The 15,474-nt window shown below is 35.3% G+C and overlaps 1 protein-coding gene across 1 annotated transcript; it reads right to left on the bottom strand.

Annotated features, from left to right (window-relative positions):
• Window positions 1–11,559: 11,559 nt before the first annotated feature.
• LOC130463677 (uncharacterized) lies at window positions 11,560–14,798 on the bottom strand. Its single transcript, XM_056832884.1, has 3 exons — window positions 14,786–14,798; window positions 11,855–14,544; window positions 11,560–11,764 (listed from the first exon to the last, which is right to left on the bottom strand). Exons 1-3 carry the CDS (start codon window positions 14,796–14,798, stop codon window positions 11,561–11,563), a joined length of 2,907 nt encoding a protein of 968 aa, XP_056688862.1. The 3' UTR covers window position 11,560.
• Window positions 14,799–15,474: the final 676 nt, after the last annotated feature.

Genomic DNA, 15,474 nt, shown 5'->3' with positions numbered 1-15,474 from the left:
AATAAATATATATATCTCATCATTATGTTGGAACCGTATATATAATCTACACTTCGGGTGTAGAGATTTAAATAAATATTGGCAAGATATATATTTCTCAACACTTACTATATTAACATCGAGCACTATGACTATCATACACATTTATGCCTTTGAACATGTAACAATTTAACACAATCAAGTCATAGATATTTATGTCCAAACATACTTCGAGGACATAAAGGTGGCATGTACACTTACTCATATGGGGATCAGTTTATTATCTTTCAATTTTGCCAACTTATTCTTGCTCGTCTCCCCCTAAGTTGGGAAAATATTTTCAATATGTTATGGGGCATAAAAAATTTCACCAACTAAATAATACACTTTTCAACGTGTATTTTGATAAATATTACATACTTTTGTTCTCTTCTGGAGATCAACATTGATTATGGGGAGTAGATATAATATGCAGTTGTTTTCTTTATATTTTCTCTTTTCGTGCTGATGTATGGTTGCCCCGATCAAGAGATTTATGATGCTTATTTATGATACTTAAATCAATCACAAAATACTTGTAAACTTATTGGTGATCTTCAAGTCACCTACTATCATTCTGGTGAACTTCAGGTCAGTTACTATCATGGTGAACTTCAAATCACCTATCATTATACAAATTTTCAAAATCATTAATATCTCTTGTATTTATTTTCTCAATCGATTCATTTTAACTATTCGATTGAAATACAACTCAACCTCATCATTTTGTCCTGCCTTTGGATATATACTACATATGAGGGAGTGTCACACTAGTAGAAAAACATTCATTTGAGGCGTCACTTTTACATTCATTAGCGGCGTTTTTGGCGTAGCAGCAAATAGCGTGGCAGCAAATGAATAGGATTGATTTGCGGCGTTAAAAAACGCCTCTAATTAATAATTCATTTGCGACGTATTGGGAGAAAAACGCCTCAAATTAATACTATTATTAGGCGGCTTTTTCTACCTAAACGCCTCAAACATTGTAAAATTGCGGGAGTTTAAACGCCGCGAATAATGTGTAATTTTTTTTATAAATAATTTATTTTCTGTATTCAAGAAGCACAAAAACCTGTACTCACGCCACATCTATAAAATGTCCAAAAAGTATCATCAACCACCAATAACTTTCAAGAAACTTTGGTTTTTACATATAAGTCGACAATCATATGTTTACAAAAAGAAACCACCTAAATAGTTTCAAGTCGATCATAAATATGCCTTTTACACTTCGTACGTTACAAATTTGCATCAACAATGGCAATTACATATGATTTCAATAGGAGGAAACATCCACAAAAAGAGATCGATGAAGTGTTAATTATTTACACACAATGTTCAGTGAAGTATGATGCCCATTTGTCTCGTACTTCATCAATTTGCTCAGCGGTGAAAGAATCTCCACTTAGAGACGCACAAACCTAACAAAATAGTATATAACATAATATAAGTTATCTTCGGTTAGACGATCTAAAAACAGTTAGAAAAATAGAAAATAACAGGGGTTGGTTGCTTTCGCTCCCAACTCTCAACTAATGAAGCTAAATAGGTATTCTAAATCCTTTACGTCTTTAATATACTTAGTATTAGGTTTCTAAGACTCTTCTCATATTTTTTTTGTTAAGTTATGCACATTTAAAGCTCGTTTGATCGTTATAGGACATATTTTGACTACAATTGTTGTTTTCGCTCCCAACTTTCAACTAATGAAGCTAAATTGGTATTATAAACCTTTTACATGTTTAATGTACTTAATATTAGGATGATAAGACTCATTCTCATCTACTTTTGTCAAGTTATGCACATTTAAGGCTCGTTTGAACGTTATAGGACATATTTTGACTATAATGGTTGTTTTCGCTCCCAACTCTAAACTAATGAAGCTAAATTGGTATTATAAACCCTTTACATGTTTAATATACTTAGTATTAGATTTATAAGACTCATTCTTATCTACTTTTGCAAGTTATGCACATTTAAGGCTCGTTTGTTCGTTATATGACATATTTTGACTATAATGGTTTTTTTCGTTCCCAACTCTCAACTAATGAAGATAAATAGGTATTCCAATCCCTTTACGTCTTTGATATACTTAGTAGTAGGTTGCTAAGTCTCATTCTCATCTTTTTTGTCAAGTTATGCACATTTAAGTGCCGTTTATTTGTTATATGACATATTTTGACTAAAATGGTTGTTTTCGCACCCAACTGTGAACTAATAAAGCTAAATAGGTATTCTAAACATTTTAAATGTTAATATACTTAGTATTAGGTTGCTAAGACTCATTGTCATCTACTTTTGTCAAGTTATGCACATTTAAGGCTCGTTTGATCGTTATAGGACATATTTCGACTATAATGGTTGTTTTCGCTCCCAACTCTCAACTAATGAAGCTAAATAGATATTCTAAACCTTTTACAAGTTTAATATACTTAGTATTAGGTTGCTGAGAGTCATTCTCATCTACGTTTGTCAAGTTATGCACATTTAAGGCTCATTTGTTCGTTATAGGACATATTTTGACTATAATGGTTGTTTTCGCTCCCAACTCTCAACTAATGAAGCTAAATAGGTATTCTAAATCCTTTACGTCTTTAATATACTTAGTATTAGGTTTCTAAGACTCTTCTCATATTTTTTTTGTTAAGTTATGCACATTTAAGGCTTGTTTGATCGTTATAGGACATATTTCGACTTTAATGGTTGTTTTCGCTCCCAACTCTCAACTAATGAAGCTAAATAGGTATTCTAAACAATTTAAATGTTTAATATACTTAATATTAGGATGATAAAACTCATTCTCATCTACTTTTGTCAAGTTATGCACATTTAAGGCTCGTTTGATCGTTATAGGACATATCTTGACTATAATGGTTGTTTTCGCTCCCAACTCTCAACTAATGAAGATAAATAGGCATTATAAACCATTTACATCTTTAATATACTTAGTATTAGGTTTCTAGGACTCATTTTCATCTACTTTTGTCAAGTTATGCACATTTAAGGCTCGTTTGATCGTTATAGGACATATTTCGACTTTAATGGTTGTTTTCGCTCCCAACTCTCAACTAATGAAGCTAAATAGGTGTTCTAAACCCTTTAAATGCTTAATATACTTAGTATTAGGTTGCTAAGACTCATTCTCATCTAATTTTGTCAAATTATGCACATTTAAGGCTCGTTTGATCGTTATAGGACATATCTTGACTATAATGGTTGTTTTTGCTCCCAACTCTCAACTAATGAAGATAAATAGGTATTATAAACCATTTACATCTTTAATATACTTAGTATTAGGTTTCTAAGACTCATTGTCAGCTACTTTTGTCAAGTTATGCACATTTAAGGCTCGTTTGATCGTTATAGGACATATTTTTACATTAATGGTTGTTTTCGCTCCCAACTCTCAACTAATAAAGCTAAATAGGTATTCTAAACCCTTTACATGTTTAATATACTTATTATTAGGTTGCTAAGAATTATTCTCATTTTTTTTTTTTGTCAATTTAGGCACATTTAAGGCTCGTTTGTTCGTTATATGACATCTTTTGACTATAATGGTTGTTTGCGCTCCCAACTCTCAACTAATGAAGTTAATAGGTATTCTACAACCTTTATCGTTTTTATGTTTATAAGACTGACTCTCACCTAGTTTGGTCAACTTATGCACATTTAAGGATCGTTTGATTGTTATAATGTTATAATTTGACTTAAATGGTTGTTTTTTCTTTCTACTCTAAACTAATGAACCTAAATACGTATTCTAAAACCTTTAAATGCTTAATATACTTAATATTAAGTTACTAAGACTCATTCTCATCTACTTTGGTCTAGTTACGCACATTTAAGGTTTTTTTATGGTTATAGACTTATAGGTTATATTTTGACTGTTATAGTCATTTTCACTCTTCTTGATTATCATGTCACAAATAAATCATAAGTGAATTCCCAGTAATAAACACATCTGATTAGCGGGTTTCAAAATATCTGAAGTGCTGAGTGGCAAGTTGGAAGCTACCAAGTAAGGCAGTGATAGCATCACACAATCATACATATGCATTCCATGAAACAAGGCAACAAAGTTACATGGTGTATCTATTTTCCTAATCCATACCCTGCAGTTTTGAGGACAATATTGCTTAAGGCAAACTTACAATGACAATTCAAAGTTGGTCAATTATAATATCTAAAGGGTCAGCTACAAGTCAAGGAGCACTAAACCATTTAAGTCTAAGAAACAATAATAGCACAATTATATAACGAATTTATTGAAACTTAAAATATCAATATACTGATTGTTCTTCCAACAGTAAGCATCTATCAAGCAACAGTTAAGTTAAGTTCAGTACTTCAGTTCAGTGTCAAAACCCAACCCTCCCTTTACAGAAGGCATTTGTTACATTCAAAGGGGAAAATTCAAGATAATTCTGTAGGATTTTTACGCGTCTGTAGGATAAAGTTTAAGGTTCTTCTGACGCAAAAGAAAATATATTCATCTTATGCTAGACTGGAAATCACGAAGAAATATATTTGGCCAACTACTACTTTTCTTGAAGAAATCACGAAGAAATATCTTGAAGTTTACATTACCTCTTCATAGAATGTCATTGGAGTCAGACGATACCCTGCCAAGATTAAGTATTCCTTCACAGCAAAGTTAAGATCTTGTCTTTCGTTATCCTTCACAGATCCAAAGTTTGACAGCGTGGTGCCGTTCTTCTGTCTTCTTATATCAAGAGATGGGTCAAAAGAAACACTTCCATTTGTACCTGCAGAAAATGGTACAAAGCTCCGTAAATACTGGAAAGCATGAAAAAGAAAAAGGGACTCAATAGGATATCACATAGCTTCCCAGTTATAATATCAACAAATGTATCATAAACAAAGCAGAATATCTACAAACACAAAAGAGAAAGCATCATTAATAAACTGATTCTGCAGATCTTGGGCTCCGTTACTGTTGGCACTTTGCAGTCATTAGTTCACACGATACTGACCATATTCATATTGGTAAAAGGCATTAAATTATATTGTAGTACATTAATATTTGTAAAATGAATTAAACTACAACGTAATTGTTTGACCAACTCAACTTACCAACTAGTATTAACAAACAACAACAAAGCAACAGCAAAAGGACACAAAACTTATCCAGAAGCACATCAACACTAGCTGAACCAGGTAACCAGAGCACTAGCCAGTTGTAAAAAAACCCCACACAGCAGAAACACTAGCTGAACTATGCAACCTAGCCTGCAGTACAACACCTGCAAACAACAGAGACCCTGCCAATAACACCACCTGCATTCCAGAAACAAGCCAGCAGTCATGACTGCACCTGAACACCAGAACCAGGGAGTAAACCTGGAAGCAAACAACACAAACAAAACAGAATGCAGACACAACAGAACTGAACTATACAAAATTGGACTATACAAACAGAACACACATCAACCATTATGCATAACACCTAACTGCATACCAGCATATTCAACCAGAAACAGTTTTACCAACAGCATCAACAAGTTTGTCAATTCCAGCTTGAAGAGCTGCCCTCGAATCCTGGTCAAAGGCAATTTGCTTCGCAAACTCTCTAACGACGAACCGCCTGCTTGATTGCTTATATTGCACCTTTTGTGCTCGTTGGGGAGTCGCTTTCCTCAAGTTTCCCTAAACCATAGCATAACACAGACATATATAGTGAACCATATTAAGCAGCATACGAATAAGAGAAAAAAAAATCACTAATCACAATATCCTTATCCTCAAACTCAAGATTAACCCAGGAACTGCTATCCTATTATTTTCATCTACAATAACGAATTCAAATTGAACGGATAACGAAATCCATGAATGCACAACAAACGGAAAAACAAAATAGCAGCTAGAACAAGCCAAAGAATAGCAACACACATTCACCTATCTAAAACGTCAATCTAACAACATTACATCAAAACCAAAGCCTTACTCCTAGAATAGATTTCCGAGAATCTATCTCCCGTCTTTTTCCACTAACATATCAATTTTACTCAATTCTGAAAATCTTACCGATAACAAATCACCTTAGGGGAACAAATTTACCAGCAAAACAGTAAGTAATTAGTTATCACTCAATACATAATTCAAGCAGGGATTTCCAAACAAACCCAGAAAACTGCTGCATTCTTCTGGCCTACTCTTCAATTCATACCTCCAAGGCCTCAGCCCCTTCAATCTATATATATAATTTACACCCTCAATACTCAAAATAAAGCAGAATCAAGTATTAAAATAAGTGAGTGTATGCAATTTGGAATAAATTCGAGAAATTCGATTACTTCTGAAAGAGGAATTTCATCGAACAACTCATCAATTGAAATTCGATTACTTTTTCTACAATTGCTTCTCAAATTCGAAGCAATTTTAAGGTTCTTCTAAGCCAAAATTTGAATTTCATAATTAGGGTTTACATTTTTGGTGGAGAGAGGAGAGGAGAGGAGAGAGCAAGAAAGATTCGATAACTCATACACAATTCATGTTAATTGAGAGACTGAAACGAGGGGAATAGAGTAATTGAACCGAAAAAACGGCAAGGATGAGGAGGAGTCAGTGGAAGCATAATTTATTTTAAGTAAGAACGACAGTGGTGGAGATGAGGTCGAAGGACAAACAGTGGCGGTGGAGATGAATCAAGCTTCACTTTCCCGGTGATTTCGGTGGTGGAAAAGAGGCGAAGGACAGGCGGCGATGGTGGAGATGAGGTTGAAGGAAGAAGAAGGAGGTTTTGTGAAAGGACGAGAAGCAAAAGAAAGAAGCTAAACGCGGGCGAATATGAGAAGCATGGGGACAACACTTTGCGACGTTAAACGTGATGACGCCGCAAACTAAAATGGTTTGAGGCGTCATAATTCAAGATAACGCCGCAAAGTAAGCTTTTTTCACCTAATTCATCTATTTTGTCATTTAGTTAGAGGCGTTCTCAAATTAACGCCTCTAAGTCATCGCCGCAAATCAATATTTTCCTACTAGTGTCAGCACATAAAATTTTATTTGATAAGAATTTTCAAATTCTCATAACGGGTGTTCTTAAACCCGGATGGCCTGAATTGTCACATCATGTGCATATAATATCATATAAAATATTTCATTCGATAACTGCTGGTTATCTTCTCAAAGTGATCACTGTAATTATAGAATACTATAATTTGAACATATTGTGATGTGATATAACGGCACAAACTGGTGTCTCAATTATAACGGCAAGACAATCTAAACAAAACTTATGGAAGATAGCTTGTACTCTTCAAGAGTATCCATTACAACTTTGGTACATATCACAAAAGTATACATCTTCATAATGTAGTATATTACTCATGCTCATAGAGCGAGTCAATAAGACATGATCAAGTATTTGTACCAAGTTTAACATATTGCATTATAATCCTGATCATATACTACTAATTTTATTATGTTGAGAGCTATTTCCCACTAATCCTTGCATGTATTCATGTATAAATTTGGTTTGGAGAGCGCTACAATGTTTACTAGACTATATATTTTCATACACCATGTATATCTACAATTTATTCCTTTTTGATGGGTGCTAATAAATCTCAACAAGATGCTTTGGTGTAATGGGTCAAACATTTGTTCCTTTTCCTCTGCAACCAACCAAAAATATAAAATTTGTATTTTCTCATCATTAACTTTCACATGCTTTTCATCATTTACAATCTCACTTCTGGTGTGTATATGTGTATTTTGAAATTACATTCGTACTCATTTATTCACCCATGATTATACTATATTTTACTTTCACATCCTCGATCATGACTGTTGACATTATCTTCACTATCTTTAGTCATACAATTTCTCATTCACTTCTGGGAATGGTTTATCTAATTGAACGTGATCATAGTACTTTTCTTCAGGATTTCATTATTTGTCTCATCCACCAAAAAGACAATATATAACTATTTAAAAACACTCTTAAATCTCTCTCAAAAATATCGTGTCTGCAGGACCACGCTAGTTTCATGAAAGAAATGTAGGATATCTTGACAACAAGATTTATAAACTATTATAGTTTTCTGGGTCATATTTTCTTGTACTTCTCCAAAAGGTCTGCGGGCCTTTAATAGTCAAAAGTCTAAACTTAAGTCGTGAACCTATTTTGACTTATAAACAACAGTCAAAGGTACCTTTGCATTTCAACATATAACACCCTTGATAAATAATTTTCTTTAGGGAAGAGCAAGACCACATATTTAAGTTCTTCAATATTATCTAGTAAATTCTATTATAAATTCTACTTGTTTTAGTAGACCAATACCCTTTTTCTCCATAGCGGTAACATAAATTGGTCAAGTATCATTTTTATCTTGTTTGTTGACATCTTTGTCCCACTTCTGGTGGGGATATGAGTTATTTAGAGAACGATCTCGGCCTCAAACTCGACCATATTCGTATCCACGCCCACGTCCATGACCACGTCCTCAACCACTTTTGTTGTGTGGTATTTTCTTTCCCATTATGGGATGTCACATTCGCTTAAGGGAATGTAGCAGGACCAGTTGGACGTGAACACAAGGAGACAAGATATAAGTTCAAAATATTTCTTAATATCTTTTCACTGTATTGTGTCTGCAGGACAACTTATTTTAGTGAAAGTTAGAATAGAGTTTTCTCTATCATTTTTTTGCATCAATGATTTTCTCCCCACATAATTTCAACTGTGAAAAAATTCTGAACATAGCCGAGTTCTATTCACTTACAGACTTAAAGTCTTGTAGTCTTAAAAGTAACCAATCATAACGAGTTTTGGGTAATATCACAGTTTTCTGGTGGTCATACATTTCCTTTAGATTACTCCAAAGGACTTGTGGATCTTTTACGGCCAAATACTAAATACTAAGACCCTAATGGAGGTGATGACGAAGAAAAATCATAGCCTTTGCCTTGTTTTGACTTCCAGATTTATTTACTTCTTTTGATTGTATAACCAAATTATTTTGCACCTAGGTGAATTTCGATATCTAACACTCAAGACAAATAATTCTTTCCAATAATATCAAGAGCCGCAAATTCAAATTTTGTAAGATTCGACATAATTCACACTACAATTGAATATTGTAAATTAGGACTCAGATAATAAACATATTCATATCAAATTGTAATTCAATATCGTAGTTCAAGAAATATAACAATATGTTTTAATCGCACGAACAAAGGAAATCAAGTCCAATATTAAACAAAGTGACGAGACCCTCGTATGAGAAATCAAGTCTATCATACATAATGATTACCTACGGAATAGCATCTTGTTTATCCCACAAAAGTAATCTGAAAGTCTAAAAATAAATTTAATGCTAAAGAATTTCCAGTGATAAATTGATACGAATCTCTATTTACAAAATTCAGACTTGGGGACATTAATCTCAATTTGTATAATGAAAGAGACTAATGAATTGACAACAATACAAAAAAAAATATGCGAATATCATTACGGCAGTATAAGTTTTTTTGACAATTGCAGTAGTATAAGTTTTCGACAATTGCGGCAAACGGATTATCGGTCCAATCGATTAACTCCAAACAAAAAAAATTACATATACAAAAGTAATCACATTGCCGCATATACCCTATAACAATATCAAATTTTCAGTAATAAGATTAGTGGGTATAATAACATTTACCTCAACGATGGATGCTTCCTTTCTTTCTGATCTGCTCAGTCGGCTAGGGTTGGTGCTGATAACGTGTTATGAATAAACAAGAGAGATAATAGAGAGAATAGGGTTGTATCTATTATTCCATATAATACTGGGTATATATAGGATACAATAGTTAGGGTTTGACTGAACCCTAGAATATTCCGGAAATACTAATGGGGGTATAATGGGCATCCATATTATATTTCATAACAGCTTATAATATTTTATTATTTTTCTCTCTCATGATCCCACTTAAATAATTAAAATGACCACCATCTCTCCCATACTTCACTATCATGGTACGGAGTACACATTACTGCTTTACTCTAATAAATATGGAGTAAATTAATACTCCATCCGCTCCTAAAATATTGCACCTTAAATGGTAAAAAATTTTACTTGTATTTTCTTCGGCTCTCTCCATGGCTCCACACTACAATCCAGGTGCATATTTTACAACCAACTTTGAATACAGTTATTTTTAACTATATAAGATAATCGTTTAGGGATAAAGGGAATATTTCTTTTACACAGAACTCAAAGCAACAATAAAGGAAATACTCTTATTTAGATGACTCTTAATCTATTTCTTATGACACCTAAGCACAAACTTCAAATAAAAATCTTTTCTTAAAACTTGTAAAAATGAACTAACTCTCGACATTAGCTCTTATTCTCTCTCCTCAAGCTCTTCACTATTATTGCTCTCATAATTCATAAACCATGTGCCATACAAGTGAGAAATTATAAAAACCCGGAGGGAAGGATAGGTACTCCGTATAAAGTATAAATGTATAGTTACGGACTTACGGACCGTAAGCGTAGAGTAAATAGGTCTGGAGGTCCCTAAACTTTTCCAAAAGGAGCAGTTAGGTCCCTCAAGTTTCAAAAGGAGCATTTAGGTCCCTGCGTTTGGATGGAAAACGCTGCTTTTTGTTTTCCGTCACTAACGGCCGTTAAAATTCAATTCAATTAAAAGGAAACTAAATAAAAGGCACTAAACGACAAAAAAACAGTTACATTTACCATTTACCAATAATTAAATAAAGGGGAATTCATTTCAGTTAGCTTTTTACAAAAATATAGCCGTTGAGGCTCTCAAAAAACAGAGTATTTAACATTCCATGCACAACAAAACAACAATAAAACACTTAAAAAACAAAATTCTTTCTTCTCCATCTTCTGCTATGTGTTTTTTCTCTGTTGCTCCACCATAGCTGACTCTTCTCAACAAAAAGGTATTTTTCTGCCATTTTTTTTTAAAATCTTAAGTTAGCTTATTTTAACAATAATTAAACATATTTAGGAAATAATTATTAAAACGTAATTTATTTGCAGAATGATGAATAGGGCTATCTCTTTGTTCAACAATGGTGATAATGAACACCCTAAGAGGTGCTACTGTGGATTCACAGTATCCATTCAAAAGGCATGGACAAAAGAAAATCCTGGAAGGAGGTTCATTGCTTGTCTAGATTATGATGTTGAAACAAACAGAAGGGGTTGCATTTTTTTTTAGATGGATTGATGAACAAGAACCAACAACTTGGCAAACAATTGTCATACTAGGGTTAATGCAAGATAAACAAAGCCTTGCTGCTGAAGTTGATAGTTTTAGGACAAAACTTAGTGAAGCTAACAATTATGCAAGGAAGAGGGAGGCAGACTATGTGATGAGCAAGATGAGAAGACCTATTAGTGTGAAATGTGAAGTGTGGGTTGTAATCCTAGTGGTTCTGTTTTTTTTTATCTGGTTTGTTTTAAGTTAAGTGGGTTAAGTGGGTAGGTAAAATGTAATGATCTGCACTAATGAAATGTAATGAAGACTTTAAATTCAATAAAATCTAACCTCATGGTCTTTTTTCTAATCTTCTAGCCATTGCAAGATCCTGCAATGCTTGGCTTGATATTGTGTGTCCTTGACTTGGTTGAGTCTGTGACAATGGGAAGTCATGTGCAGGGAAGGAGTAGATGGTTTGCTCACCCCCATGATCAGAATAGAAAGCTGCAGGAGGTCTTTGCCTCTGTGGTGTGGGGAAGTGTTGTGATATAGGCTGCATTAATTAAAACAAATTAGGAACAAGTTGGCTTCAGTACAGTAAAGTAACATGTAAGAAAGAATTTGAGTATATTGAATGACTTACAGTAGCTATTCTTTGATACCCATTTGGGTAGGTATAAATACCCACACCCCTATTGTGCATTGGTATAGCTGAACTGGTTCTTGGGTGTTGTTGCTGTGGTGTGGTCTGCTCTGCAGTAGCATGATTGTTGCTGTGTTGTTGTTGCTTAGGGGCATTCTTGCAACCCCTTTTGTTGTGGCCTATCACACCACATAAGCTGCATTTCATAGAACAACCTGTTCTCTTCAGCTTACCAGATGCAGTTACCTCTCCAACACCATATCTCCTCTTTGTTTTAGGTCTTCCATTGACCTTTTTCACCTTTGGAGCCACAACAATGCTATCAGAAGTAGGCCACTCTTGAGGACCATTTAAAGGCTCTAACAAAAATTCATATGCCTTCATGTAGGTCTGTTTGCAGAAATATGCATTGACATATTGTTCTGGGTGGTCTACTTTATTCCATATAGCAACAATTGCATGTTTGCATGGAATCCCACTCACCTGCCATGCATTGCAACTGCAAGTATGTTGGTTCAGATCCACCACATACTTAACCTGTGTTGCACCTTCTCTTACTCCATAGCAAAACCCACCATCCCAGTATGCATTCCAACCCCTAGCCCAAATTTTGTGTTTCTCTAACTGAATTTGGATCCTAGGACACAACATTATCTCCTTTTTCCCAATAAAATCTCTTTTCTTATGCAGTCTTTCCATCAAACCCTCTCTGATATCTTCCAACATGGTAATAATAGGCTTGTGCCTTGCACTCAAGATGTATGCATTAAACACCTCACTCATGTTGTTGTCTACACTGTCACAACAAGATAATGGAGTGTAGAATGCCCTACACCATTTCTTGTAGTTCCTTTTCAGTAGGTCTTCAGCAGCTTCATGTGAAATACCCCTCATTACTTCAATGTTTTCATTGAAGTGATTTACTGTGTTGCTTTTTGCAATAGTCCAAAATTGTTTTCTGTACTCTAAACCACCTCCAAACACTCCCCTAAAGTTACAGTACACATGCCTTGCACACACCCTACTTTCAGCTTGTGGAAACACATTTGACACAGCAGCAAGTAAACCCTTTTGTTGGTCAGACATGAATGTGTACCCTGCTCCTTCACTAGTGCCTAAATCAGTAGCTAGAAGTTCTAGAAACCAACTCCATGTGTCAGTGCTCTCAACCTCACAAACAGCCCAAGCCAAAGGGAACATTTGATTGTTTCCATCCCTCCCTACTGCTACTAACAATTGACCCCCAAATGGTCCCTTTAAGAAACATCCATCAAGTGATATGAAAGGTCTGCATCCTGCCAAGAACCCTTTCCTAAGTGCCTCAAAACACAAATACAGTCTGTCAAACACATTTGCATCCAACTTCAACTTCACTGTGTTCCCTGGATTGCTTCTTAGTATCTCAGCTGCATACCTTGGGAGTAATGCATACTGCTCTTTGTATTCACCAACAATGAGTGCTTGACCCCTTCTCCTAGCCCTGGCAGCCTTGTCTTTGCTCACCCTTATACCCTTTTCTAACCAAATGGTTTCCTGAATATCTTGCACTCTCATGTAAGGGTTAACCTTAAACAGATTCTGGTAGTGTTCTGCAATCCAATGTGAAGTCATCTTCTTAATGATAGGTGTCCTACCACAAGTGTGCTCACTGACAAATGTTTTCACTGTAAATGACCTTCTTCCTCTCTCCCATGAAGCCCAAATTCTCCATTTACAACCTTTATCTTTGTGCTCACACTCTGCACAAACCCTAGTGGAATCATTTTTAGAAAATGGAATGTTTCTTCCTTTATCAATTGAATAATCTATGATTGCTTTCCTAAATGTCTTTGGATTCTCAAACTGTTGCCCAACATAAAAAGTGGCTTCCCTCTCTTCAGTTTCAGTGTTGTTTTGCTTCTGTTTCCCTCTCCCCCTCTTATGGTGTTGTGGTGCAACTAAGTAACCAACATCATCCTCATCTTCTGACTCACTAGGGCTGTCTAAGTCACTGTATCCATCAAAGTCATCCCCCAAATTCAGACCACCTTGTACTTTACTTTCTGCTAGTTTTTTCAGCATTACTAACTCCTCAAAATAAGCCTTTTCCCTTCTCATATCATCAGATATCTTAGACCTAGCAGTGGCTAACTCATCATCATCTTCATCTGTACCCTCTGAATCATAATCAATTTCAGGTTGAGGCACATTTTGAGGTTGAATTTGAGGTTCAGGTTGAGGTTCAGTTTGTTTGGGTGGGAGTACTGTAAAAGGTGGTTCCACATAATCAGAATTTAAGTCAACCACATCAGTATTCAACAACTCAAGGAAGCTACCTCTCCCTCCCCCCCCTCCTGCACTCCTGTTTAGGTTAAAGTTGTAGGTGGGTTTGATTTTATGTTCAATGTATATATGAATGCTTTTGTATTCAAAGAGTAAAGCTAAGAAAGGGTCACAAGTACTACTATCAAAACCTAAAAACCTAACCCCATTCTTGAATTCTTTCCTAGGGTCCCAGAAATGTACTTTCTCTATATCATTATAACCTAAACTATCGACTAATTCCTTAACATATTTGCCATCTGCATTCTCATGGATGTAATCAAAGACATCCACCCTCCCCCCACTATAAACCATATCACCTTGCACAACCCATTCACCACCATGATGCACATATATGCAAGGGTTCAAAGTCAAATCATCAACATCATCTGATCAAAGTTAAACAATATCAATTAAAAAAACAAAACTTTAAGAAATCAAACCAAACCAAATCTTGAATAACAACACAAGAGATAACAAAAGGTTAAATTGCATTCATTCATTCATCCACATGATCAGAATTCATTTACAAAAGGGTAGGCTTCAACCCTAACATTTCAAACCTCAATCCACTATTGAGGGAGAAGCCTACGGTTAGATATAAACTACTGTCATAGCAGTGACAAATACCAAAAACCAACATTTGTCACATTCACAAAAACCTAATTGCAATGACAGTAGTAATGTAATTGTCCTTGAAAATTAAAAATAAAAAAAGCTATAAACAAGCTGGATCATCATAAGCTTGACAAAAGAGGGGCCACCACCAGCGCCACCACCACCCCTGCATGGCCTCCACCACCAGCTACTCCTCCTCCTTGAAAAGGAGGGGGAAGCCGTCAAAGTAGACGGTCATGTCCTTGTCCATCCAGGCGTGGAAGTCACGGCCATCATTGTCAATGATGTCCATGATCACCCACTCCCGCAGCCACGCGCGGTAGCATCCTTGAGGGTAGTGGTATGGGAGGCGGTACCGCAACTTGGCCCACCTACGCCACTGCTTGCACACCATCTGCACAGCAGCCTGCCCGTCCCAGTCCAGCTTGGTGAAGATCTGGGTGATGAGGAGGTCTTGATGATGACAAAGGGGGTGTGCCTCCCTTAAAGCAAGGCCTCCTAAAGTCAAAGTAACGGCCAAAGTCAATAAAACAGTAAGTAAACCCTAATTATTATACGGAATCTAGATTAAAATACTTCCAAATTAAACAATAGTTTAAATAAACACCATTTTCAAGAACATGCAAGCATCAATTCGAATTAATCAAACTCTGTTTTTTATTTAAGTGAATCAAAAACAGTAAGTGAAACCCTAATTACTA

Source organism: Spinacia oleracea, chromosome 6, assembly GCF_020520425.1.
Source record: "Spinacia oleracea cultivar Varoflay chromosome 6, BTI_SOV_V1, whole genome shotgun sequence".
NCBI lineage: Eukaryota > Viridiplantae > Streptophyta > Magnoliopsida > Caryophyllales > Amaranthaceae > Spinacia > Spinacia oleracea.
The sequence above is the reverse complement of the archived record's forward strand: the minus strand, read 5'-3'. Positions and strand labels throughout refer to the sequence as shown.

What these genes read in the sequence shown, in the direction of transcription:
- LOC130463677 (XM_056832884.1), bottom strand. An exon ending in GGTATCAAAGAATAGCTACT is followed by an intron (nt 11,765 to 11,854) that starts GTAAGTCATTCA and finishes TAATTAATGCAG; the next exon opens with CCTATATCACAACACTTCCC.